Here is a 27,876-nt window from a genome sequence, read left to right as displayed (position 1 = left end):
ACAAATGAACTTATCTACAAAACAGAAATAGAGTTACAGATGTAAAAAAAAATATATGGTTACCAGAGGGTAAGGGGGGGAATAAATTGGAAGACTGGGATTGACATATACACACTACTATATATAAAATAGAACTAATAAGGACCTACTGTATAGCACAGGGAACTCTACTCAGTACTCTGTAATGACCTACATAGGAAAAGAATCTAAAAAAGAGTGGATATGTGATATATGTATAACAGATTCACTTTGCTGTACACCTGAAACTAAAACAACATTGTAAATCAGCTATACTCCAATAAAAATTATAAAAAAATTTTTTTAAAGTCCACTTTCAAAAAAACCCACATATTCCACTGGGTTGTTGTAATGATTGAATAAGGTAGTATTTGTAAAGCAATTAGAATAGTGCCTTGAACACGGTCAATACCATAAAAGTTTGTCATTATTATCATTATGATCGTATGTGGTCTTCACTGTTATTCCTGTTTTACAAATGAGGAAAAGGATGTTAAGCAACTCACCCACGATCATGGAATGAGTTAGCGATAGACCTGAACTGGTACCTGGGGCTCTGCCATCCTGTGCAGTGGTTTTTCCACTCCTAGCACTGCCTCCCAACTTAACTAAATACAAGCAGAGGGGTTGTTGCAGGCCTTGGGATGTCTGTGTAAGAAAAGGCGAGGCCAGGCATAACTCACATTCTTTCTTTCTGAGACTAAAAGAGGGATCTGTAGAGGAGGAATTTCAGCAACTTCAGAGAAGCATGTGAAACATTCTACAACAATTCAGTCCAGTTCCATTTCATGAACTTTTACTAGCATGTGAATTTATCTTTCCGATCTACTTCTCTTCCCTTGCATCCCAGACTCAGCATCCCATCCCAATCCACATCCCCAAACCCATCACCATCACCTGTCCTTGGATAGCTACAGGAACTTCCTACCTGGCATCCCTCCTTCAACCCATTCTCCTAACTAGAGCCAAAGACATTTTTAAAACATAAGCCTGCTCAGGTTAGTTCCTGATTAAAGTGTTTCAATGGCTCCCCATGGCTCTGAGAACTGGGACTAAACCTGTTCACAGGGCCCACAAGACTGGTCCAGATCTGGGCCTTCCTTTCATTTCCTGTCTCATAGGTCAAGTCCTGGGCTCCTGTCAGATTGAACTTTCTTCAGTTCCTCAAAATGGAGCTCTGGTATTGCACACACAATCCCCTCTCTCTTAACTGTCTTAGTCTGGCCAAGTCCTACTCATCCTTTAAGCTTCAGCCTAGAACCCAGCTCTTCTGGGAAGCCTTTCTGCATTTTTCACTCCACTTTTTGCCCCACTGCACCCTTGATAGAATTTGTCATGCAGTATCGAAATTGCTGTGTCCTTGCCCATATGCCTCATCGGAATCTGGGCTCCCTGAGGGCAATCGCCATGTCTCTTTGATTCAGTGTTACATCTGGTATCTACCACAAGGGCTGAAGTGAGAGTTACTTACACACCGAAGATAAGTACAGACATTAGTTGAAACTGAGGAAATGGAGGCTATTCCCAAAGGGGAACTTGTAGGTAGGGAAACTAACATCATTAAGGGCAGAAACATTAGGAACATTCCCAGAAATGGTGGAAGAGACTGGTTAGAGGGTCAAGACGTGGAGGAGACAGTGGCATCACCGTGGGAAGAGAGAGTTAAGAAAGAGGGTCCAGGATGAGGGAGAAGAGGGGATTACAGGAGGAGAGAGGGGATTACTGCTGGAGTTAGCTTCCAGGGTACGTGGATGTGGATCAGGGTTACCAACTACCCTGGTTTACCTGGGGCTGTCCCCGTTTTAAAACTGAAAGTCCTGCACCCTTGGAAAACCCTTAGTCCAGGTAAACCTGGGCTGGTCACCTTACGGTGGAATCAAGATTACAAGAGGAGCCAGTTTTGGACGAGGGCTACCTCCCCCTGAGTTATGAGGGAAGGTAGAGAAGCAGAGAACGGCAGGATTAAATGAAGTGTATGCGCTTTAGTCCCCCGGCTCTCCTTGACCTTTTCCTGCTTTGTTCTCTCCGGTCCCACCGGCGGCTCACTTGGAGTACCACCCACCGATAGAGGGAGGAGCGAAACAAACAAAGATGGGCTCCCCTCTAGCCCTCCCAGGCGAGCTCTCTATGGCGCCTGTCAGCCTAGCCGGGCGGAGGGGCGGGGTTCCGTCACGTGACCTGGGTCCCCGGCGCCGGCGCAGGCGGGTGGCAGTGTCGCCGTCGCCGGGTTCCGTAGCCTACGCCGCTTCCCCTCCTCGGCACCTGCGGCGGCCGCCCGGCGGTCCTGCGGCTCTCGCTCCTGCCGCTGCGGGCCGCGGGGCCAAGGCCATGTCCCGGAAGCAGGCGGCGAAGAGCCGGCCGGGCAGCGGCAGCCGGAAAGCCGAGGCCGAGCGCAAGCGGGACGAGCGGGCGGCGCGTCGGGCCCTGGCTAAGGAGCGGCGGAACCGGCCGGAGCCCGGCGGCGGCGGCGGCTGCGAGGAGGAGTTCGTCAGCTTCGCCAACCAGCTGCAGGCCCTGGGGCTGAAGCTGCGGGAGGTGCCGGGGGACGGGTGAGGCGGGCCCGGGAGCGCGGGGGGCGGCGCCGGGGGACCCGCCGGGCATGGCGACCGTCGCCGGTTCTCGCCCATCCATTCATCGGGCGGCCCCGAGCGCCAGCTGCGAGCCAGCCGTTTCCTAATGCAGGGGGTCCGGCGGCGAGCGAGGCGGCCAGGCCCCTCCCCTCGAGACGCTCGAGTAATCCCCAGTTACCCTAATCGTGGCAAAGGCTCCAGGCAAACTGTAAAGGGGTCCTGAGAGAGAATACTGGAGCAGGTCTCCTTTAGATCGGTGCTCAGGAAGGCCCCCCTGGAAGGTGACATTTAAGCTGAGACCTGAACGAATGAGCTGGAGCCAGTCAGCCGAAGAGCAGGACCGCGCGGAGAGCGGTCATAATGACCATCAGACAATAGAAAGGCGTAAGCCCCACTTGGTATAACGCTTGGCCTCCTTTGAGTCCTTACTGTTGGATATTGCCCTCCTTTTACGCTTGGGAAATTAGCTCTGTGAGGGCCTGTTGTTTACTGAGCTGAAGGCAGCTTCTCTAATTCTTACTTATATGGGCTTCAGTTTCTCTGTAAGCAATGGCGCTTACCCAAGTTTGCTTGGGGTTTAGACTGGAATCTGTGTCCAACTTTTTTAGGGAACACGGGATAAATAAACGGGATGGGAGGGAGGGACTGGGCGAAGGGAAGGAAGAATGGCCTCGGGAAGGGGCATAAGGATCCAGGAGCGTGGAGGGAAGAAGAAAAAGGGTAGGGGAGAGGGCAGGAGATCAGCTAGCATCCCCATTGCAGGGGTAGGTAAAAGGGGGTCTGGAGGCCAGAGTGTGGCACTCTTGAAGAGGTAGTATTAGTAACAGCCTGGTTGTTTTTGTTCCTCCCTTCATTTGGGCATTTTTGTTGAATGAATGAATGATAAAAATATCATAGAGGGAGGCCAACTAGACCCTCAGCAGGGCCCCTCAAAGAGGCATTTTCTTAGTGGAGTCGCTACAGTTAAAAGCTTGCTTTGCTGGGTCTTGCTTTTAGCCTAGTACCTTGATTTTTGTCAAATATAGTTAATAAATATTCAGGGCCTTATTTATCCTAAGCAAACTCACAAGCACAGACATTGCTCTATAAACTGAAATACCAGTTGAGTACTTTCCGGTGGGATTGGGCTGGGGTCTGCTTCTTCCTTGCAAATGATTGGTTTGCTTGTGTCTGCTGTACTGGGCATGGGCTTCCCACTGGCAGGGTATCCAGGAAACTGAAGTACTCAACAGAAGATTGCTTATGAGCAGGAATTGCAGCACAGAGATGCTGGGAACACATTGATGACTAACGTTCAAGCTTAGTAAGAGAGACATAACAGCAGATCTCAAACATTTTGGTCTTAGGATCCCTTTACACTCTTAAAAATTACTGAGAACTCCAAAGAGCTTTTGTTCATGTGGGTTATAGGTATCAATATTTACTATATTAGAAAGTAAAATAAAAATTAAAAACATATTACACAAACACCCATTATATTAACTTTCAGAGTGATAACATCGAGTATCATATATCAGGTAGCCTCTGGAAAACTCCACGGGACACTTGTGAGAGAATGAGAGTGAAAAAGATAAATAACATCTTAGTTTTGGACTCATGGATACCCTGAAAGGTTCTCAGAGATACCCTCCCTTCCCAAACTGGGCCACACTTTAAGAATGGATGATATAAATAATTAAAATGCAAGCTGATATATTCTTAACAGTGACCGATTATAGTGGTACTATTGAGAAGGAAGTTGCCAACACTCCCAGAAGTGGTCAGGGAAACCTTGTTCATTCATCAAACGTTCATCGAAACCTACCGTGTGCTAGATGCCTTTCAGAGGAGGTCATGTTCAGACTGGGTCATGAAGGACCAATAAAAATCCAATAAAAATATGCCAAGAGAACATTCCAGGCTGAGGAGTAATACATGGAAAGGCACAGGAGCACATTATTTTTGAGACATCTGCAAGTTGTTTAGGATGACGGGAGTATAGGGTACAAGGGTGGAAGTCAGCGGCAATGAGGCTGCAGAGGCAGAGGCCAGCTTGACTGCAATGCTCATGTCTCTCACTTCTGACGTCCCTATTCTTTGGACAATGTTAGATGGATAAAAGGATAATGATAATTTCTCCTTTGGGGGCTCCATGAAGCTAACCCCTTTCTGTTCACAAATTCTTCCCATGGGTGCCATGGACTGTTCAGCCCTCTTTAGTATTGTGGTGCTTTGGGATATGGTGATGACAGGCTTTATCACTGTGCAGTGGATGGTGCGTCCTGTGTATGTTACAGGTTAGTGGGCATCAACAGATTCTTTTATTTGTTAACATTTATTGAGTACTCTTGGTGAAATATAACGTTACAGTAATAAAAAAATAGTTGACAATCTCCAGTCTTCCGTCTTTCCATTCTGGTCTGATTACAATATTGAGTAGCCTGAGATAGCATCTCACACTATATAGGCGTATTCATTGTTGGCAGTATGGTACTTGTAGCATTCTGGAACCTTCGGGTACTTGGGAAGAAATTAGCTGGTGTTCTCTAATGTAGCCTTTACGTGAAATCAATGTAGCATAGATTAATCAGGGAGCTACTTATGGATTTTTGTAATGCATCATGGCCCGCCTTCATATTTGTTGTGTTATCAGGAGGGTGGACATAAATTGGATTCCGTTTCAAAACAAGAAATATTTTAACCTTGATGCTGTCCTTAAAAACATGATTGGATGTAGCGTGAAAAGAATCGCTAATTGGATTAGGCAGTACAATATTAACATCTCTCTGAACTATATCCAGTTGTATCTTCCTAAATGTAGCCTCAAAGTACATTGCTAATTAGTAGTGTTCCAATGTTACAGCATTAAAGAATCACTAATTTTAGCCATTTGTCTCTGTCTCAGGTTGTTTTATTGTGAAAGTTTTACCTTATTTTTATAATCGTAGGATCTTAGTGCTAGACGGGCATTCACACTTTGTCATCTTGTCTGATTATCCGTTAGTACCTGCATCACCTGTACAGCAGCCTCATCTTTTGTGTCTGGCTCAGTGGTTTTCAACCTTGGTGTCACAATAGAATCACTTGGGGAACTTTGGAAAAAATACAGCGCCTGGGCGCTCCCTTAGATCAGCCACACCAGAATCTCAGGCAGTGGGGCCTGGTTAGGGATAATTTTTAAAAATGTCCACATGTGATTCTAATGTGCAGTATAATTGAGAACTGCTGATTTAGAGTCTAGAGTCTAGACTAGTGTTTCTCAAACTTTAACATACAACAGAATCACCTGGAGGGCTAATTAAACCCTCAGAGGGAAGAGATTGCTGGGTTCCCAACCCCAGAGTGTCTGACTCAGTAGGGCTGGGGCTGGGCTAGGTGGCTCAGAATTTTCATTTTGAACAAATTCTCAGGTGATGCTGATGTTGCTGGTCAGGGGTCACACTTTGAGAATCAGTGATTGAGACCAGCACTGTCTGATAGAAATAAAATGGGAACTAGGTATGTACAATAATTAAAAATTTTCCTGTTAGCCACATTAAAAAGGTAAAATGAAACAAGTTTTTAAAATAATGTCCAAAAGTGTAAGTCTCTTACAATTACAACACACCTCAATTTGTATTAACCACATTTCAAGTGCTTAGTAATCACCTGTGATTAGTGGCAACCACATTGTATAACACACATGTAGGCAATTCCTGAGGCTTGTCAGTAGACATGTACAAAATCCTTAGTCTGTGCCGTCCGTCTCTCTAGACCTAAAATAAAATTACCTTTTATTTGCCAGAATCTATGTCCCTGTAGCTTCCTTGTTTTAGTTTAGTTTTATTGTACAAGGATAACACCCCTTTCACCATGACGAATAGTTAGAGGCAGCTCTCATGTCCCCCTGAGCTTTCTTTAGGCTAGAAGTCACTCGTTGTTTATGTTCTTCATATTATTTAGTTTAAAGCCACATCAACTCATCTGAACCTATCTTAAAATGTAGTAACTAGAATCATATACAGTACTTTAGCTGGGGTCTGACCTCAAAGAACAGAACAAAATCTGACCCCCTCTCCCCCCACTTCTGCATACTTACTGCCACTACTGCAGCCTAAGAGCCCATTAATTTTTTTAACACCTAACGTTGCAGTATTGTCTCATGCTAAATTACTGAGCACCCAAAACCCTTAATTAATGTAATTGGTTAGTTTTGTGAACTCAAATGCAAGACTACATATATCCCTATAGTGCAGTGGTTCTGAAGTGGGCATGATTTTTCCCCCAAGGGAACATTTGGCAATGGCTGGAGATAATTTTGGCTGTTACGACTGGCGGGAACATGGTGGTAGTGGTGTTACTGGCGTCTAGTGGGTAGAGGCCAAGGATGCTCCTAAACATCTTCCAGTGCACAGGACAAAGGATTATTCCAGAATGTCAACAGTGTGTGTGTGGGGGGGTGAGAAGCCCTGCTCTAGTGTATTGGGTGAGGGTGTGGACTCAGGAAACAGCTGGGATCTCCTAGAGGCCCTTTGGGCCCTGGCCGCACTGTTCTCACGAGGATCGTGAGTGCGCTTGCTGGGCTCCCTAAGGGAACCTAGGTTGTTTGTAGAGTTTGTTCACATTTCATGTGCTACTATCTTGTAACTCTGTCAGAAAAGGAAGTGATTTGTCTATCTTGATTCTTCATTTTGACTACTTGTTTTTAGTGAGCTCAAGGAAAGTTTGGTAAATATAGAAAAGTATATCAAACTAAGTTTAACAAATGATCCTAATTCCACTCCCCAGGGATAACTGTTACTAACATTTTGGTGCCTGGGATTGAATCCTGGGTCCACCACCTACTGATTTTGTGACCTTGGGCAAGTTACCTTAGGGGGATAGTAATACTGCCCATCTCATAGAGTTGTAAGGACTAGACACATTTAATACATATAAAGTGTTTGGAACAGTCCCTGGCACATTGTAAGAGCTGTTGAAGTGATGGTTTCAGTGCTTTTTCTTTGCATACATTTGTATGTGTTTCTACATCTGTGTATATAGTATACAGACGAACATGCTTGCGCTCATGCGGTATATACAGTGTGATGCCTACTTTTTTGGCTTATGTGGAGAACATTTGCCTCTGTTGCTGAAAGTTCATGGAAAGCATGTTACTTTCTGCAGAACACCATGAACTTTGAGATGTCAAATGTAAAGCAACTAAATATGTAATTTTGCACCAAATCATGCCTTCTTTTAAACTGGATTCAAGAATAAACTAGTGGTGGCAGGTGTTAAAGTTTTAAGAAAAGTTTGAGAGAGAAGCTTAAAATTGAGAACATCTTATCCACTAGCTTACTTTAGTCCTGTGGTTGAAAAAAGACTGCCATTGTTAGATTTTAGCAACAGACCCCTCATTCCAGTGTATAGAACTGTTATGTTCCAGTCCCTTCTAGAATGTTGCCCCAGATTGATGTAGAGTTTCTTGGATTCTAGTTTGTAGAATCTGTTGTCTAAATTCTCCCCTTCGCCCCACGAAAACAAACAAACAAACAAAATATATATATATATATATATATATATATCTCTTTATATGTTTGAAGAGATTCCTACCTCTCTATAACTTTCTGTTGAAAACTCACTTTTCTGAGTTGAAAAACAGAAAACCTCCGTCACCTATACATTTAGGTTTGAAGTCCTTCCAGAAGTGTGATGAGTTTATATTTTGGAATTAGAATATCATAGGTTTTCATTTGGAAGAGTAAACAGTTTGGTGTGAAAGTGGACAAACGTTTGGCTTCAGAATGGCTATTTCCTTAGTTTTGAGGATACCAGTGTTTGTCTTGTTTCAGTCCCTGTGTATCTGGGCTCTGTGTTTGTGGTATAGTTTGGAATTTTAGAAGCCTTTAAGGGGTTTGAAAGTAAAGATAACTCTTACAATTTATTACCAGCGTTTTAATTTTAGAAACAAAACAGAAAGAAAACTTGGAGAGTTTCCATTTGGCAGGAATACGGACAGCATTGTGGCCCTTGGGTGAGAGGCGATGAGCCGAGGAGGGAGAGTGTCCTTGTGAACTATGCCTGTGTGTTGTCCAGGTGCTCTTCCCACAGCTTTCCCCACTGTGTCCTTAGGACTCAAAGAGGATGTTCAGCTCAGCTGTTTCTATTGGGAGCTTGACAAATTGCTATCTTTTTGGGACTTGTTAGGTGAATAGCTGAGCAGCCATAGTGAAAAGGGTTTCAGAAAAGAGGCAGTAGATATGGTTTATTATTTTGGAAGGGGATCTGGGAGTCATAGCCCTTAGGTGTGGAATGGCCTGTAGTGTCTGGACCCTGTCTTCAGGTGGTTAGTACATCACCAAACTTCACTTGTTGAAGCAGCAAAGGTACAGAGAAGTTCAGTATCTCTCCTGAGTCAGCCAGCTGGTAAGTGGGGAATAGGATTCTTATTTGATGCCTCTCAAAAAGGTAATGTGATTGAATATCTTCCCTAGTGCTCTCCCCTCTGGTATCTGGGAGGAACCTGGACAGTCAGAGTTGAGGCTTTATCTCTTTTCTGTGTGAAAGATTTCCATGGATGGCCTAGCAAGAAGCGTCATTGTTTTAGATGAACTAAGTTCATTTTTAAAAGGTCTTGACCAGCGTTTTGTTTTGATAGCAATTGCCTATTCAGAGCTCTTGGTGATCAGTTGGAGGGACACTCACGAAATCACCTCAAGCACCGACAAGAGACAGTGGACTACATGATAAAGCAGCGAGAAGATTTTGAACCCTTTGTAGAAGATGACATTCCTTTTGAGAAACATGGTAGGTTCACCGTGGGACACTGGATCCTCCAGGAGTAAATGCATTGGGTAATTAAATCCATCAGGACCCCCTACCCTTCCAGCTAGGGGTTTGATTACATAAATTATGGCATTCATTTATTCAACAAGTATTTATTTGTCTGCTCCATAATAGGCAGCGTGCTAGGCAGTTGGGAATCATTAGGTTTAGATGTAGATGCCATTAATAAAAATGATGATGTTGGGAATTCCCTGGTGGTCCAAAGGTTAGGGCTCCATGCTTTCACTGCCGAGCGTGCAGGTTCGATCCCTGGTTGGGGAACTAAGATCCCCCAAGCTGTGTGGTGTGGCCCCAATAATAAATAAATAAATAAGTAAAATCTGGAAAAAAAATTGTTGATGTTAATTAACCTGAAAAGCTATTCGTGACTTCTTATTTAGTGGTGGGGAGGGAGGGGGGAAGCAGGTTATAAAATAGTGTGTATAGATTGATCCTGTTTTTAAGAGGTGTGTGCACACAGAACCGAATTAGGAAGTCTGGAAAGATGCTAACATTTTATGGTTAATTCCTGGCTCCATTTATTTTTCAGAAACCACTCACTCTTTCAACAACTTTTATTAAGGGGAGATAATAATAGGGCCTAATTTATAGGGCTTTTTGGTAAAGATTAAATTAGTTAATACAATTAAAATAAGTTCTTAATAAGTGTCAGCCATCTGGGGATGATGGGACTGTGAGTATTCAAATTATCTTCTGTAGATTTTTCTGATTTTTAAATGACCATGCGTTACTTTTATAATCAGAAGAATCAATGAAGTCATTTAAATTTTTCCCCCCAAACCCAAACCTAACCTGGTTTCTTTGAGACATGTCAGTTAGTGACTTAAATTAGTTCCTTAATAGGCTCAAAGCTAGTAAGAAAATACTAGCTTTTAAGCTTTGATTTTGACAGATGTTTACTGAGAATCTACTGTGCTGGGTGCTGATATATTTATGTTTTACAAATAACATTTTCATTACAGGTCTCACAGTCTTGTCTGTCTCTTATCAGGCAAGAGAATCATTCTGCGTTTTAGAGCGCTAACTCTGGGAACCATGTCAGGAGAGGATGGGGAGAGAGACTGAGAAGGGAGATGAGTTAGAGAGCTCTGCACATTGGCCAGATGAAAGCATAAGCGTGTCTCACAAGGCAGCTACTGGGGATGATGAGTGGCGTCCAGACCAAGACACAGTCTGGCAATATAATTGACAGGACTTGGGAGGTGGGGGGGGAGGGGAGGGGTGCGGGAGACAAAGGCGATTCTGAAGTTTCTGCCTGGGGAAAGACCAAGTTGCTGTACTGTTAATAAACTAGAGGGCAGCAGGAGGAAGACATTTGGGAGGGAAGCTATCTGTGATCCCAAAGCCTTTCTCTTTCCTCGCTGGGGAAGAACTCATTCATTAGGCACAAGCAGCAAAAGAGAAACGGTAGCGAAACTCCTAGCGATTAGTTTATTCAAGTCATAGTCACGGAGTTCTGATGGTCTCTTCCTGGGTCACTTTTTGTCTAGCAGACACCAGTTAATCAGATGGTCACCAGTTTACAAATTAAGTGTGGGTGTATGGAGCAAGTTTGGGAGTTTAATGCCATATAAAATGAGTTGTGTCATTGATCCAATTAAAATGTTTTAGGTGAAGAGAGTTTTTAGTTTGTGACTTGAAATTCCACTTTGAACATCTTCAGTGATGTTCACGTGGTAGATTTGGGGGTATGGCAGGACCCTAGGTGTACGGTGGGAAGGTGTTTTCAAGAAATGTCGCTGTGCGTGCCTGCTGGTTGGTTGGTGCTTTATAAGAGTTTGAGTATCATAGAAGTGGGAAGTGACTGACTGCCATAGCAGAAGGGAAAAGAAACCTAGAAGTCTGCACATTCTACTTGTGTGTCAGTTGAAGACTAGACTTGTTACATTTATTACTCTTATAGTTATGTTTTTTTTTTTGATGTTGGGGGTAGGAGTTTATTAATTTATTTATTTTGCTGTGTTGGGTCTTCGTTTCTGTGCGAGGGCTTTCTCTAGTTGTGGCAAGCAGGGGCCACTCTTCATCGCGGTGCGCGGGTGTCTCACTGTCGCCGCCTCTCCTGTTGTGGAGCACAGGCTCCAGACGCGCAGGCTCAGTAGTTGTGGCGCACAGGCCTAGTTGCTCCACGGCATGTGGGATCCTCCCAGACCAGGGCTCGAACCCGTGTCCCCTGCATTAGCAGGCAGATTCTCAACCACTGCGCCACCAGGGAAGCCCCAAGTTATGTTTTTAATGTCTACCTACCTTGTTATACTATGATATTCTTGAGGGCAGGGACTGTGTCTTTTCCCCACTGTGGCAATGGCTGGCACATGGTAGGCACTCATATTTGTTGACTGAATCATTGAATGGCTCACTTAACTCTTCAGGACCTGGTTACCCTTGCATCTGGCTGTGTCTTTAGGATTCTTTCTTTCCTTTAGACTGTGGCTTTGGAGAATCGGCATCATCTTTTCCCTAACTAAACAGATACCCAGATCAGAAACCTGAATGTTCTTAATGCCTTCTCTCCCTCCCTCCTCATACCCAGTCATTCATTAAGTCTTGTCACTTCTACCTCAATGTTTTTTTTCTCATTCTACTGTCTCATAGAATCAGGCCTCTTTGGCCATTTGCCTAGATTTCTTCAATACTCTTTGCCTCCTGACCCCTTCAGTTTGTTTTCCACATTGCCGCCAGAGCGGTGATCTAAATGGACATCGAATAGGTCTTCCCCTGTCTAACGCCTGTTGGCAGCTCCCCGTTGACCCCAGGAAAGTACCAACTCTTTAGCCCTTTCTGATCTGTGATTTTCTTCTTTCCCTGCCCTCTTCTCTTGTCATTTCCCAATATATTTTCTTGCTTCCGCACCCTGCCATCTCAGCATTCTGAGTCCCTGCCAATACTGTGTAGTCCACAAGCTCATCATACTCTCTTTCTCATTTCTGCTTGGAACATCATCCGTTCCTCTTCTGTCTTTTACCTGCCCTTTGGGAAGCAGCGTAGTTGTCTCAGCTGAGAAGCTTATCTGGTACACCTTGCCTCCCCTCCCCACTGGTCAGACTGGCTTATGTTCCCCACCTGGAGTTAGCCAAGCTGCAAGGTTTAAGGATACGGTCTTACACAAGACTTCTCTGACTTCTGACACCAGCTGCAAGTTTGTGGTTTCCCAGAACCACTCTCAGGTTTGATAATTTGCTAGAAAGACTCTGAGAGCTCACTGAAGGCTGTTATACTCACAGTTGTAGTGTGTTACAAGGAAAGAATACAGATCAAAGTTAGCCAAATGGTAGAATCTGGGAAGGTTACACACTATACAAAGAGTATTGGCAACCAGGGACCCTCACCCAAACTTCAGTGTCCAGAATTTTTATTAGGGCTTCCATTATGTAGATGTTATTGATTGATTGCCTAAGTGGTTCAACTCAGTCTCCAGCTCCCCAGTCCCCCAGGTCTTTCTAATATCACACGGCCAGAGAGGTCCACCATGAGTCGCCTCGTGCATGAACTTAGCATCAGCTGAGGCTGAGGCTGAGGGGCCTACCGTGGACAACAAAGACACCCCTGTCACTTGGGAAATCCCAAGGGTTTAGAGGTTCTCTCCCGGGGGCGGGGGCGGGGGGGTAAAGGCCAGACCTCTCTTTGGGTAAGGCCACGTTCTTTACTACATGTTTCTTTCCTAAAGCACCTACACATCAGCAGTGTCCATTTTCTTGTTGTTTGTTCCCCACTGGTTATAAACTCCTTCAGGGCAAACTGTGACAGGCTGTATAATGGAGTGGCCAGGAGCCAAGGTCTTGGATTCAGGATGCCTGGGGTGAAACTCAGCGCTGCTCTCTACCGGCTCGTGACCTTGGACACAGTTGCAAACTACTGTGTGCCTTGGTTTCCTCATCTATAAGATGGTGTACATGATAATACCTTTTTTCAGGGGATTGTTTTGAGGATTAAAAGTGATTTGTGAGTTGGTGGGAATGTAAATTGATACAGCCACTGTGGAGAACAGTATGGAGTTTCCTTAAAAAACTTAAAATAGAACTACCATACGACCCAGCAATCCCACTACTGGGCATATACCCTGAGAAAACCATAATTCAAAAAGAGTCATGTACCACAATGTTCATTGCAGCTCTATTTACAATAGCCAGGACATGGAAGCAACCTAAGTATCCATCGACAGATGAATGGATAAAGAAGATGTGGCACATGTATACAATGGAATATTACTCAGCCGTAAAAAGGAACGAAATTGAGTTACTTGTAGTGAGGTGGATGGACCTAGAGTCTGTCATACAGAGTGAAGTAAGTCGGAAAGAGAAAAACAAATGCCGTATGCTAACCCATGTATGGAATCTAAAAAAAAGAGGTCATGAAGAGCCTAGGGCCAAGACAGGAATAAAGACACAGACCTACTAGAGAATGGACTTGAGGACACGGGGAGTGGGAAGGGTAAGCTGGGGCAAAGTGAGAGAGTTGTAGTGTATAAATGGACATATATACACTACCAAATGTAAAATAGATAGCTAGTGGGAAGCAGCCGCATAGCACAGGGAGAACAGCTCGGTGCTCTGTGACCACCTAGAGGGGTGGGAGGGAGGGTGGGAGGGAGGGAGATGCAGGAGGGAAGAGATGTGGGGATATATGTGTATGTATATGTAGCAGAAACTAACACACCATTGTAAAGCAATTATACTCCAATAAAAACGTTAAAAAAAGTGATTTGTGAGAAGAAATTAATAAAATCTGAAAGAATATGAGGAGTGAGTAGAGCGGTGCTTGCCACATAATAAGCGTCATTAATGCAAACTGTTACGGTTATTGTCACATTTCCAATGTCTCTCATAGAGTTAGGCATTTAGGAAGCCTTTAGAAAATGTCTATTGAAGGAATGAATAAATGAATCCTTTCTTTATGAGTGAGTGGTGCCCTTCTGAGTAGGAGTCTATGTACTGCTTAAGCAGCTTCAATTCATAGACTGACAAAGCTAATGGACTTTTTCAGGTATGTTCACTGTTTCTCATTATTTAGAACTAAATTATACCAAAGCATGTTTGCATTTGGAGTTTTCTGTGATAAAGACTTCATTTTTCTTTCTCTCTTTCCATGCAGTGGCCAGTTTGGCAAAGCCTGGAACATTTGCTGGCAATGATGCAATTGTCGCCTTCGCAAGAAATCATCAGTTGAATGTGGTGATTCATCAACTTAATGCCCCTTTGTGGCAGGTAGGTCACCTATTCAGGAATTTATGTGAAGCTCTTGTTTATAAATTAGCTTTGGGGATGTCCTTAGATGATGGGGCTTGACTTATGATATTGAACTATGCAGGGTAACTTTAACCCAAGATGGGAAGCTTGTGGTGGCTTGGAATTAAACCCTGCATTACAAATGGAGTCTGAAGTATAATTCAAAAACCTTTAAAATGCCAGAAATGTCACTCAGCAGTCAGTTAACTGGGTAGTTTGGGGTGGAGAGCCTCCTGTGGAAATAACTTAGATAATTTTGTAAAAATACCTCAGTGAGAATTTAAAGGATTTGCGTACAATATTCTAGTTTGAAATATATCTGTTCCATGTATATGTTTTTGTTTTTTAGATGGAGGAAAACAAAGACCAAATTCACTATAATAGCTGTTGCTAAAAAGAATTTCTGAACAACAAAATTTATTTCATGGCCTAGGGTGTCAAGCTCTCTTTCTGTGCCCTGCCCGGCTATACATAGCGGTTCCAATGGTTTTTCTACAGCAAGTAAGATTTTACAACAAATGTTGCGTTTGTGCTGTGGGATGGCAGAGCACGCTGCTGCTGAGTCGCTTAGGCCTTCCTTACCCTCCTTTACCTTTGGTATTCTATTCTAAAGTACCCTAGTCTCCCAAACAGTCCATCAAACCGAACATTCTGGAGTACGGAAGGTCAGAGGTCGGGGTGAAACTGCACACAGACTGCCACCCCTTACTCGTCCTCCTGGCACTCAGAGAGCTTTTCACTTTGTGGCTCCGCTCCTGGAGACTGGTCAGGTGATTCCTGTCAGTCTTCCTCTCTCCCCTGCTCCACTACTCCCCCATTTCTAACTTTGTTTTTTTTAATTAGAAAGTAAAACATAATGGTTATAGAACAATTTCAAAATTCAGAAAAGCCCATTAAAGGCAAATAAAAAAAGGCAAATAAAAATCACTCAGAGTCATCATACTCCCCAGAGATAATTACTATTAACATTTTAGTGTGTATCCCTGTTATTCACACACACTCTTAACTATAAAATCATTCATGTATGACTGGGAAGAGACTATCACAATGTCACACGTTTTAAGCAAGTCTACACACACACAGACACATCCATACGTGCATATATACACCCACTGTGTATCCCTATATATTATATTATTATCAAGGCACCAATGGCCTTTTTTCCTCATTGGTTTCCTATACCACCTGCATATATATTTCTTTGTAAATCGCTTATTCCTTTGCTTAGCCTTTGCTCATTAAAAATAAAGTCATTTATAGAGATATGATTTACACGTAGCAAAATTCACCATTCTCTGGTGTATAGTTCTATGTGTTTTGACAAACATAGTCATGTAACTACCACCACGATCAATATACAGTGTATTTCCACCACCCCAAAAAGTTACCTCATGCCCCTTTGCAGTCACTAGTCCCCTCCCCCCACTCCCCGATTCTTGTAACCACTAATCTGATTTGTCTCTTACAGTTTTTGCCTTTGCAGAATGTCATATAAATGGAAGTATATAGCTTTTTGTGTCTGGCATAATGTCCTTTTAACAAAAATTACACTACAGCAAAATAAATTAGATACTCCATGGGTTGGTAAGGACTTTACGTTGCAGGGATACAGTGAGCAGGATGGGAAACAATATCTGTATGTGCTGTTCTTTGGGGTAGCGTTGTCACATGTACTGACACCGGGGAGAGCTATCATATTTTTAGTGAGGCTCTCTCTTTCTAAGGATGTCTTTGAGCCAAGAAGACTGGTTACCTCTTTCGTTGTCCCAATTTTTTGCCTTGAAATCTTTACTGCTTAGCAGAAGTCATCAAAATCATTTGAATATACAGCATAATGATCCTCTTCTTGAAGGAATATACTCAGGGCCAACTCAGTAACTGTAGGTTGCCTTTTCCTCCTTTGATAACCGTTTTTAAAGTTTCTTAATTACCTAGGTAGTTGTGGAAGATAATTCTGCATAACTAGATTTTTTTTTCAAATACATTTATTTCTGTAATGTCCTCTTGCTAAACATTCAGAGTATATGTTTTTAAAATAAATACATTTCCTGTATACTGGAATTGTCTACTAGGTTTTCCCCATCTCTCCCCACCCCAGTGAAGCACCTTATAAAATTTGAGAATTGAAACTGAATTGGTTGCTACTATCATGGGTAAGAGCTCTTACATTAATAATGAGGAGGTTTATACTCACAACGTACATTTTTTTTTTCTGGCTACAAATGGAATATATGCTTCTGTAAACAATATAGACACATGTGATTTAGAAAATGAAAGTCCTCTGTGGTCTCCCTCTCCATGAGCATCACAATTTGGTGACTGTCAAGTTATTTTTTCTTATTCATAATGCATATGTAGTGTTATTATTATTTAAATATATAAGTGCTTTAGGGATTGTGTCATTCAGAGATTCTGATCAACTAATTTCCTTTCCAGTAGTCTTCCTGGGAGATGAATGGTGCTCTCTCTATTTTGCATGTGTCAAAACCAGACCCTCTGCCCTTTGAGACCTAGATATTCTACCTGGAGAAAACTTGCGTGGTTCTGACTTCTAGACCTGTGCAGTTCCTGTTTGTTCCATGGTTTTGCTGTGGTTTTAGACCACAGATATTGTTTAAATTAATAATAGTATCTTACTGCCTGTGACTTTCAGCAGAAACAAGAAGGAGGTGCTGATATTTTGGGGTTTTAACAAATAGACAGTTACTGGGCTCTCTAAAGGACAGATTCAGAATTACTGTAGAGTTTCTGCAGAGTTGGTGGTTTGGGGGGGATGCCCAGGCTCCACTTCAGGCCGTCTGTATTGCATGACTCCAGGGAGCACCATTCTGGTTGGGTTGTGCTGCAGGGGCACCATTCACACAGAACACCTTGTGAGTAGTGCTTCCAGGTTGTGCAGCGCAGTAGTACTGCCTGACTGTATATAATTTTATTTTGAAATTGATATAAGTGGGATGTTTTGAGTTGTTAATGTTTCTCAGTATGTGTTTGATGAAAAATGCTATTTTTGTTGAAAAAAAACAGTGTGGATTTACTGTGAAGCTAGTGAAGCATAAGTGTCAGGTCCTTCATTTTTATGGGGCCCCGTTCAAGGTCTTGGGAGGAGTTCTAGCAATTTTATATATGTAATTTTATATTCTTTTTCTCGAAGAGGGTCCCAAATTGTTTGAGTTTCAAGCCCAACAAATCTGCATCTGCCCCTGGGCCTTCCCTCTTGGAAGGGACCTGTGCATTTGAGGGGCTGAGAGGTACTAACACTCCTGAAACTTGAGCTTATTTAACTTCATGGTAAATCTGCCCCTGGTTTTTGAATATGCATTTTTGTATGGATTTATATCCATATAGTTGCACATTAAAGCACAATGAATCATATATACATGAGTGGAAGAAAGATAACTCAGAAATTGCTTAGGACGTATCGCAGTCATATTCCCAATTCCTTCTATATAGAGCCTGTTGACTGGGCTTCCTGGGCAATCAGGTGGCGTTTCTCTACTGAAGTGGACACTGTGCAGATCCGCGCTGGCATCTCCCCTTCCTTTGCCTGCAGATTCGTGGTACGGATAAGAGCAACGTGCAGGAGTTACACATCGCGTACCGGTACGGAGAGCACTATGACAGCGTTCGGAGGGTCAACGACAACTCAGAAGCGCCTGCACACCTCCAGACTGATGTGAGTGAAGCCTCCGTTTTCTTCTCTATTCTCAGCCCTGCAGGAACCAGGTCGAGAGCTGTGTGCCCTGGAGCTAAAAACCAGTGATGTTTTAATAGAAAGTTGCCTTTAAGAATCTCTGGGCTTGATTTTTTTAAAAATTTTGTTAGTTCAGGTGAGAGCAGCAGATAAAATTATTGTTCTTTTGCTTTCCCTAACAGCTGATGGCTATGATTGCATGAATATAATTTATATAAACATTTAAAATAACTTTTATGTTTTAAAATTAATCCATGCTTTGTATCTAAAATTCAGAAACTATAGAAAAAGTAGAGAAGAAAATTTAAAATGCACAGAATCAAAAATTTTTGTTATTGTTTTCGTATTTGTATAGCTTTGTTTCCTGCTTTTTTGCCATTAACATTATTTCACAAGCCTTTCCTCACATTATTAGACACTTTCTTTGTAATTAAAAAAATAAAGTAAATGTCACTCTCTCACCCTTGTTTTCCTCCCTGGATGCAACCAATGTTATTAGTATATCATAAAATTACCTAGAGATATTTTACATATCAAGCAAATATGTGAGTATGTGCATGTATTTCCCTTTTGCTGGAGTACATTCTTCCTATCCACAATTGTAGCATCCTCTGTATACTGTTCTGCACCATGCTTTTCGAATGGAACATATGTCGGAGGTTAATTCATAGCAGTACATAAGGAACTTCCTAAATCTTTTTAAATGGCTCCATAGTGTTCTAGTGTATGGATGCATTATAATGTGCTTGAATAGTCCCTTGGATGGACTTCTAGATGGCTTTCAAACTTTGCTTTTACAAACAACATGCAGTGCCTTATATGTGTATCTTTTCACACATGTGCGAGTGGATTTGTGGAATAAATTCCTAGAAGGTTCTTACTACATCAGAGGATGTGAGCATTTATAATTTTGGTAGATATTGCCAAGTTGCTCTCTGTAGAAGTCTTAGTCAGTTTACACTCCCACTTGCAATATGTGTCTCTTCTGCACCTTTGCCAGCACAGTGTATTATCAAGTTTTTAAATCTGTGTCACTGTTAGGGAAAAAATAGTTTTCTTAACATAGTTTTAATTTGTATTTTTCTTATTAGTGAGCTTATGCATCTTTTCTTGTGTTTAAAACCTACTTTTGTCCTTTTTTGTGTGAACTGTATTCATGTTTTTGTCCATTTTTTTCCTGTTCAATTTTCTTAATGATTTTTAGGAAATCGTTATGTATTAGGGAAATTAGCCTCTATTTGTGGTATGAGTTGCAGATTTTTCACAGTCTGTCATTTGTCTTTTTATTCTTTCCCATATTGTCTTTGCTCTGAAGGAATTTTAAATTTTTATGTGGCTAAATTTATCAAGTTTTCAAGACAACATATAAATGTCTTCTGGGTTTTGGGTCATGATTAGGAAGCTCTTCCCACTCTGAGGTTAAAAAGAATTCTCCCACAGTTTATTTTAGTCCTTCTGTACTTTCATTTTTTAAAAGAAATTAGATCTTGTCTCTATTTGGGATTTATACTGATATACAGGTGTGAGGTATGGATCCAACTGTATATTTTTCCTTGTGGTTACCTAGTTGAACCCAAACCGTTTATTAATTACATGTCTTTTGTCCACTGATTTAAAATGCTGCTTTTTTCATATAATAAATTCCCACGTGTAGTTGGGTCTATTTCTAGACATTGGTTCTATTCCACTGGTTTTACTCTTCATGTGTTAATGTGTTCATTGTTTTAGTTAAGAAACAGTGTATTTTAAAATCTAGTAGAACTCTTCACTCATTGTTACTTTCTTTTTTTTTGATTTCCTGTATATTCTTGCTTTTTCTGTTTTATATATGAGTGTTAGAATATGTTTGTCTAGTTAAAAAGAAGTCCTGTTGATAATTTGCTTTTATTGGATCTCATTAAGTTAATAGATTAACAAGCAAAAATTTTCATCTTTATGATGTTGAATCTTCCTAGCCGGGAACCTGATAAGCTTTTTATTTGTTTCGTTGACTTTTTGGCGATCTGCGGGAGCACTTTTTTCATATAGCTCTTTCCCTTTTTTTTTTTTTTTTGCGTTACGTGGGCCTCTCACTGTTGTGGCCTCTCCCGTTGTGGAGCACAGGCTCCGGACGCGCAGGCTCAGCAGCCATGGCTCACGGGCCCAGCTGCTCCGTGGCATGTGGGATCCTCCCAGACCCGGGCACGATCCCGTGTCCCCTGCATCGGCAGGCGGACTCTCAACCACTGCGCCACCAGGGAAGCCCTCTTTCCCATTTTTTACTGAGTTATTCTTAGATGTTTTATGTTTTCTGTTCCTGTTGTTAGGAGAGGACCTTTTTCCCCTTTATATTTGTATATATGAGATTTGTTAACAAAATGTTAATTATGTACATACCCAGCTATGCTAGAGAATTTTCTTACTTTTTAATTGAGGTAAAATTCACGCAACAGAAAATTCACCATTTTAAAGTATATGATTCAGTGGCACTGAAAACACCTATAAAGCTGTGTAACCACTTCCTCCATCCAGTTCCAAAACATTTTCGTCACCGCGAAGAAAACTTGGTGCCCGCTGAGCAGTCATTCCCCATTGCTTTTCTATCCCAGCCACCACCAGTCTACTTTCTGTCTCTGTGGACTTACTTATCCTGGACATTTCTTATAAATGGCATCACACACTATGTGGCTTTTTGTGTCTGGCTTTCCTTAGCATAATATTTTCAAGGTTCATCCATGTCATAGCACTTATCAGTACTTCGCTCTTTTCAAGGTTGAATAATATTCCATTGTATGATATATCACATTTTGTTTATCCTTTCATCTGTTGACGGGCATTTGGGTGGTTTCATACTCTTTGGCTGTTGTGAATAGTGCTGCTATGAATATGTGTGTATCATATTTGAGTACCTATTCTCAGCCTTTTGGATATACAGTTGACCTGTGAACAACACAGGGGTCAGGGGTGCCGATTATGTGCAGCTGAAAATCCAAGTATAACTTATAGTTGACTGTCTGTATCTGCGCTTCCGTATCTGCAGTTCTGCATCTTTGGATTTGACCAATCGTGAATTGTGTAGTACTGTAGTATTTACTACTGAAAAAAATCTGTATAAGTGGACCGTGTAGCCCAAACCCGCTAACTGTATATCTAGGAGTGAAATTGCTGGATCATATGGTAATTCTATCTTAAACTCTTTGAGAAACTGCCACACTGTTTTCCACAGTGCGTAGCTGCACCATTTTACATTCCCACCAGCAGCGTATTGAGGGGTCTGCTTTCTCCACATCCTTACCAGCACTTGTTATTTTTATTTCTTTTTAAAAGATACATGTACTTTAAAAGATTAGTGTATACATGTCAATCCCAATCTCCCAATTCATGCCACCCCCCACCCCCACCCCCCACTGCTTTCCCCCCTTGGTGTCCGTACGTTTGTTCTCTGTGTCTATAGACACATCTGTGTCTATTTCTGCCTTGCGTACTGGTTCATCTGTACCATTTTTCTAGACTCCACATATATGCATTAATATACGGTATTTGTTTTTCTTACTTACTTCACTCTGTATGACAGTCTTTAGGTCCATCCACGTCTCTACAAATGACCCAATTTCGTTCCTTTTTATGGCTGAGTAATATTCCATTGTATATATGTGTCACATCTTCTTTATCCATTCATCTGTCAGTGGGCATTTAGGTTGCTTCCATGACCTGGCTATTGTAAATAGTGCTGCAGTGCACATTGGGGTGCATGTGTCTTTTTGAATTATGGTTTTCTCTGGGTACATGCCCAGGAGTGGGATTGCTGGGTCATATGGTAGTCCTATTTTTAGTTTTTTAAGGAACCTCCATACTGTTTACCATAGTGGCTTTATCAATTTACATTCCTTATAAACATAGGATTTTCCAGAATTCTTTTTGTTTGGAGTAGTTTTTTTGTTGATTCTCTCTCTCTCTTTTTTTTTTTAAGGTATAGAATTATATTATCTGCAGATAGCGATAACTTCTTCCTTTTCAGTTCTATGCTTCTAATTTTTCTTTTTTTGGGGGGGGGTGCTAATTGCATTGCTGTTACCTCCAAGACATGGTTAAATAATCATGGTGGTGGTGAAAATCCTTGTTGTGTACCTTACTTGAATGGGAATGAAGCATCATTCTGTGGATTTACCGTGGTTATTTCACCATACTCACACTATGAAACCTTTAGGTGTTTCCAATTATTCACCACTCTTAGTGGCGCTGTGAGGAGCGCTTTAACAAAAATCCTTTCTATACTTGACATGATTTCCTTTGGATGAATTTCAAAGACTTGCTACACATAGCCAAATGGTTAGGGTAAATTTTTAGAATAGGTTGCTTTTTATTAACATTCTAAGGAATAGACTGACATTGCTAGAGTCTACTTACACTTTTACATGCAAAAGTGGAAATGTCCTTGCTCATTTCCTGTCTCCCTGCATTACTAGCAAGCAGGGGGAGAAAGTGATTGGGAGCCACAGAGGGATGATTTTAGCTTTTCTGAACTGGGTTTAGGTTGTAAAGGCCTGTGGATACCGAGTGAGCGGCTCTTCAAGTTTTTAGAATTTGACAGGTACCCTTGAGTGTGGTGATAGCACATGAGGTTAAATGAGTCACGCTCACCTGTGATAATCTGGTTGGGACAGGAGCTCCAGCACATTGCAGCTTGCTGATGATCAAATAGGGCCTAGGGAACCAGATGAGAGTTGTATGTGTGTTTCTTCAAGATGAGTTGTCCTGCTGAAAAAGCTCATTGGGTGCTAGTGTAGAGGATCGATTCTGTTACTAAGCTCACAGCTCTGGAAACCGGCTGAGACAGATATGTGCTGTCTGAGTCAGCAGTCATTGCCAAAATGTTGGTCTCTAGAAGCTGTAGGCGCTCTAATGCCATTTTTACTGAACAGTTTATCCCATATCTTGGGCCTTTCTTTTTAATACTTCAGTTGTGGCCTGGAATCTCAGTGTCTGGATAAAATTTAGCCTAGTGATTGCTATTCCTTTAAGATTGTCACTGGAGTCTTTTCCCATATATTTAAATGTTTTTGAGATTAGAGGGTCTTCCTGTATTGCAGATTCTGAACATAGTTTGCTAGAGTTCATGATTATTACTCTTTCTGTGTACTTTAGTTTCAGATGCTTCATCAAGATGAATCAAATAAAAGAGAGAAGATCAAAACAAAGGGAGTTGACTTTGAAGATGACCTGAGAGATGAAGTAGAAGATGCTGTCCAGAAAGTTTGCAATGCAACTGGATGTTCAGTTCGTATTTGTCATGCAGTAACAGTGGTTTATAGACAGGCATTGCTGTGCCTAGTTTATCTGCTAGTTTTGTGGCATCACTCTAGCATGCTGACACCTGATGGGCCAAAATAGGCCCATGATATTTGTAGTTTAATTAGCTTATGTGATACAGTTTAATGAGAGATGTTCATTCATTTCTCTCTCGTTTGCTAGACTTTATCCAATACTGTTCAAAATCCTAAGGAAGTATGTGGGTTTATTATTTTCTGACTAGTGCGGTTTTATAAGAATCCATTTTATTAAATGGTTATTTCAGGTGATTAACCTTACTGAAAATTAAGACATTTTCTAAATGGAAGGTCTTGAAACCTTGCCTCAATGACATCCTTTTGTTTATTTTTAGAATAGGTTGCTTTTTATTAACATTCTAAGGAATAGACTGCACATTGCTTGAGTCCACTTACACTTTTACATGCAAAAGTTTATAAAATTGTTTGTCAGATTAGTGATGTAGAGATAGGTAGAAAAGTATACCCAGAGTCTTGATGTGTTCCTTTGTTTCTTTCATAGGATTTTAATTTGATAGTCCAGAACCTGGAAGCTGAAAATTATAATATTGAATCTGCGATAATTGCCATGCTCCAGATGAACCAGGGGAAAAGAAATAGTAAGTCCATGATTGATATTTATAAGGTTTCAAAATGATTATGTGGGTGATTTTCCAAATACTTATTTTTAATCAAGTGACAGGTAATAATTATATTGTTATTTATTCATTCAGCAGCTTTATATATGCAGGTGTTTTTTACTAGGTGCCAGCCCTGTGTCAGAGAGAGTATAGTCTGGGGTGGGGAGGGGCTTGGTGGAGAGAGATAAGTAAATTGGTATGATAAGACATAATGAAGTGTGGGTACAGGCTGCTAGGGGAATGCATGAAAAGGCCACCTAGCTCAGTTTTGGAGGAATGGAAAATGTCAGGGAAGACTTTAGCCTTTTAGAAATAAGATCCCGTTATAATACCAAAATGATCATTGAAATGGAATGGAGAGAAAAATTATTTTTCTAATGGAAATATTTAAATTACTGGCACCTGTCAACTGGTAATAATTCAGAATTTCTTTTTGCTTGAACTGAGTTTAATTCTGTGATTCAGAGGAAGGAAAAAAGTTGTTAACAATGAACTGTTTTCTCAAGTTATTTATTTTAAATGATTTCAATATTTATTGCCAGACATTATGTGCCACATACTGTTCCTGGCATTATAGTTTTCTGATTGGGTATTTTATTATCCTCCTTACATATTTGCTATGCCTTCTTAGAAAGCTGTAAGTAACTTGGTCTTTGTGATTTTAAAATAACGCTATGCAGTGTCTGTGCTATCCCGTATGGTATGTACTTGACATGTGGCTAAGCGAGACTGACTGAGGAACTAAGTTTAAAATTTTATTTAACTTTATTTAATTTTAATTTAAATAGCTACGTGTGGCTTGTAGCTACTGTATTGGAGAGCACAGCTTTAGAGCTTGTTTCCTTTCTGGTTTTGGAGTACAAATGAAAGATTTCCCCCTAAAAATTCATGTTAAAAAGTGGTTTAATCTAACAAAACAAAGCACTCAGCTGGTAGGAAGCTGATGATAAGACTGGTGGTCAACAGGTTATCTTAAAATTTATCTTCCAATTTTTACCAATTATTTTTTCCTTATGTTCCCCACTGTATTGACTTGATATTAGAATTTTGCCTCAAGGAAACTTGCTTTCCAAATGCCAGTGATCTAGGGACCCGGGTAATTTTGGAGTCATTTAACAATAATCGCATTGTGTAACTATCTTAGGTTTTCAATTTAACAAAATATCTTTCTTCGGAAGATGCAGAGGAGAACCTTGAGTCCAGTGGCCGAGTGCTGAAGCAGTGTGACCCTTTATGGGAGGAGGGTGGCAGTGGCACCAGAATCTTTGGAAATCAGGGCTTAAATGAAGGCAGAACTGAAAACGATAAGTCTCGAGCCAGCCCTAGTGAAGAAAACAAAGCAAATAAAAATCACCTCCCAAAGGTAGGAAAGATGGGGCTGCAAGGGCAAATGGTGGGCTGCTGTAATTCGGTGGCTTGGAGGGAACTTGGAGCTCAATTTAGTGTGTGATTTTCTCTTGATCTATGAAAGTGGTTACTGTAGGAAATACAGGGAGTGCATGAGGGTATATCATGAAGTGGAAGGAAGACCTCACTTGTCCTGCCTGGGCTTTGCAGTGATGGCTAGAAGGAAGTATACCGTGAATTCATACTCATACACGCGGATCGGCTCCATTTCCCGCCTAACATTACTGCGTGTGTGGGTGCTTTCCGTGCTAACCCATGTGATTGAATCCCATTTTTTTGTAAATACCATCACCTTCAGTGAACATCTTTGTGTATAAGTCTTAGTATTTTGCATTATTTGCTTGGCTAGAATCCCAGAAATGGAATTAACAGGTTAAGGGCATGGATATTTGAATCTTTTTAAGGTCTTTTGGTAAATTGTCAAATGCTTCCCCGAAGGGTTGTACTGCTCCCTTCCCAACCCCACTCCCACGAGTAGTATATGACACCATTAATTTTACTGAATTTGGAACTTATCGTAAAGACTTCCACCAGGAAATTCTGAGCTCAAAATGCAACGTAATGTAAAAGGTCACAGGCAGAGGCTAAGATGTGATAAGCTTCTGAGGATTTTGTTAGGATGCCCTGGGGCAATAAATTATGTACAGGAAGGCATCCTATGGCATGTTTGAGTGTTACCTCCTGCTGGACTAGGGTTAATGTTTCTTTAGGTCATTTTGAATTGGTTTATGAGGAGAATGGAATTGATTTCATTTGCTAGCTCAGCAAGAGGGTATAAATTTAAATGTAAATTTGAGCAGTAATGGGAAATGAATCATTTTTGGTCTGTTAGGTGGGTTTTCTCTGTTCTCATTGAAAGGCAGTCTGTACCCTTTGCATCTGTCAGCCCTGCATTTCCCATCCACTGGTGCAGCCTGTGTCCCCGTGCAGGCGACTCAGGTGGCAGTCTTCTCTTTCAGGTCACGAACAAACAGAGGCGAGAACAGCAGCGACTAGAGAAGAAGAAACGACAGGAGGAGAGGCACCGTCACAAAGCCCTGGAGAGCAGGAGTAGCCACAGGGACAACAACAGAAGTGAAGCAGACGCGAGCACCCAGGTCACCTTGGTGAAGACTTTCGCGGCTCTCAACATCTGACTCTGGCCTCCTGGGAGTTGTGAGAAGGGAATGGAAAACGGAGGGCCGTGTGCCAGGCTTTCCAGCGAGGCCATCCTTTTACAAAACGAAACTCAACCCACAGAATCACACACTGAGTTAGTTTCCTTCAAGCTGCCTCCTTTTTTGTTCAGTTTTGTCAGTGATGTGTCTTATTTAATGAAAGTGCAGTGAAGCCATTCATGTTCCGTAATTAAAATATCGACTTTTAGGGGTGGATAGTTAGGTCAAAAAAACCCTTTTTAAGTGTGGTTTTATTTGCCCTGAAAATCAGAGTTCGGTGACCCCGGGATCTTTCCTTAACACTTGGGGTTTCACTGTAATTGTTCATGAAGTAGTTTAGATTAATTGCTAGAAATTCAGAATGACAAGTTTCCTTTGTTTCTCTTTCATTTTCAAACAGACATTCATATGCAGGATAGTTTATAAATGATGTCCAACTCAGGTACATGTTTAGAATTAACTTTCTTCTAATGCAAGTTAATCAGAAAATAATTCAGGAAGTGTTTTCCCAAAGTAATAGGATGTGAAGGTTGTGGCCTGTAGTCAGGGTGGAAATTAAACAGCTGCGTTTCTCTTCTTCCTGATTCTGATGCTCAGATGGGATGCAGGTGCTGTTGGTTCATTTGCACTCAAGCCATACGATAAATAGGCCAGACTGTTAATTAGGCCTGGGCTTTGCTGGAAAATCTGTAGTGTTGCTGAGTAGTTTGTACTTGTTTCTTGACAACGAGAAGACAGTGTATCATCAGTGCTTATGATACAGTTCTGGGATCCTGATAGCGTGGAGCGCAGAAGCCATAGTTGTAAAGGCAGAAGTCAAGAGAGTCCTGAGATTTTGCTCAGGAAGAAGTCTGAAGAGGTAATTGATTTGGGGTGGGGGGTTGGGGGTGTCTGGAAGGATTTCTAAGGCTTTTCACGTTCACATTTTAATTAAGTAACTGTCTTTTCTTCCTTACTATTCTGGATTTAGAAAGATGCCTTCAGAGAGATAAAAGGTAACTTGACCCTTCGCTGAATTTTCTTAGTATTGTGAAAATGAAATCCCATAAAACGCTGCACTTAACTTTTAGTTAAGCCCTGTTTGGGGATTTTGCTGTTC

At 41.5% G+C, this 27,876-nt stretch overlaps 1 protein-coding gene across 2 annotated transcripts; it reads left to right on the top strand.

Moving 5' to 3' along the window:
- The first annotated feature begins 2,223 nt into the window (after positions 1 to 2,223).
- Positions 2,224 to 26,941, top strand: OTUD3 (OTU deubiquitinase 3). Of its 2 annotated transcripts, XM_082832433.1 has the most exons (8): positions 2,224 to 2,567; positions 9,187 to 9,335; positions 14,463 to 14,575; positions 18,147 to 18,269; positions 23,412 to 23,543; positions 24,096 to 24,192; positions 25,392 to 25,576; positions 26,580 to 26,941. In XM_082832433.1, the coding sequence occupies exons 1-8, from the start codon at positions 2,347 to 2,349 to the stop codon at positions 26,754 to 26,756; spliced, it is 1,197 nt and encodes a 398-aa protein (XP_082688559.1). In that variant the 5' UTR covers positions 2,224 to 2,346; the 3' UTR covers positions 26,757 to 26,941. The 2 variants fall into 2 exon arrangements, with proteins under 2 accessions (XP_082688559.1, XP_082688558.1); XM_082832432.1 differs by lacking the exons at positions 2,224 to 2,567; positions 9,187 to 9,335; positions 14,463 to 14,575 and adding an exon at positions 14,972 to 15,097.
- Positions 26,942 to 27,876: the final 935 nt, after the last annotated feature.

Source organism: Leucopleurus acutus, assembly GCF_964270905.1.
Source record: "Leucopleurus acutus genome assembly, chromosome: 2".
In the NCBI taxonomy this organism is placed as follows: Eukaryota; Metazoa; Chordata; class Mammalia; order Artiodactyla; family Delphinidae; genus Leucopleurus; species Leucopleurus acutus.
The sequence above is the reverse complement of the archived record's forward strand: the minus strand, read 5'-3'. Positions and strand labels throughout refer to the sequence as shown.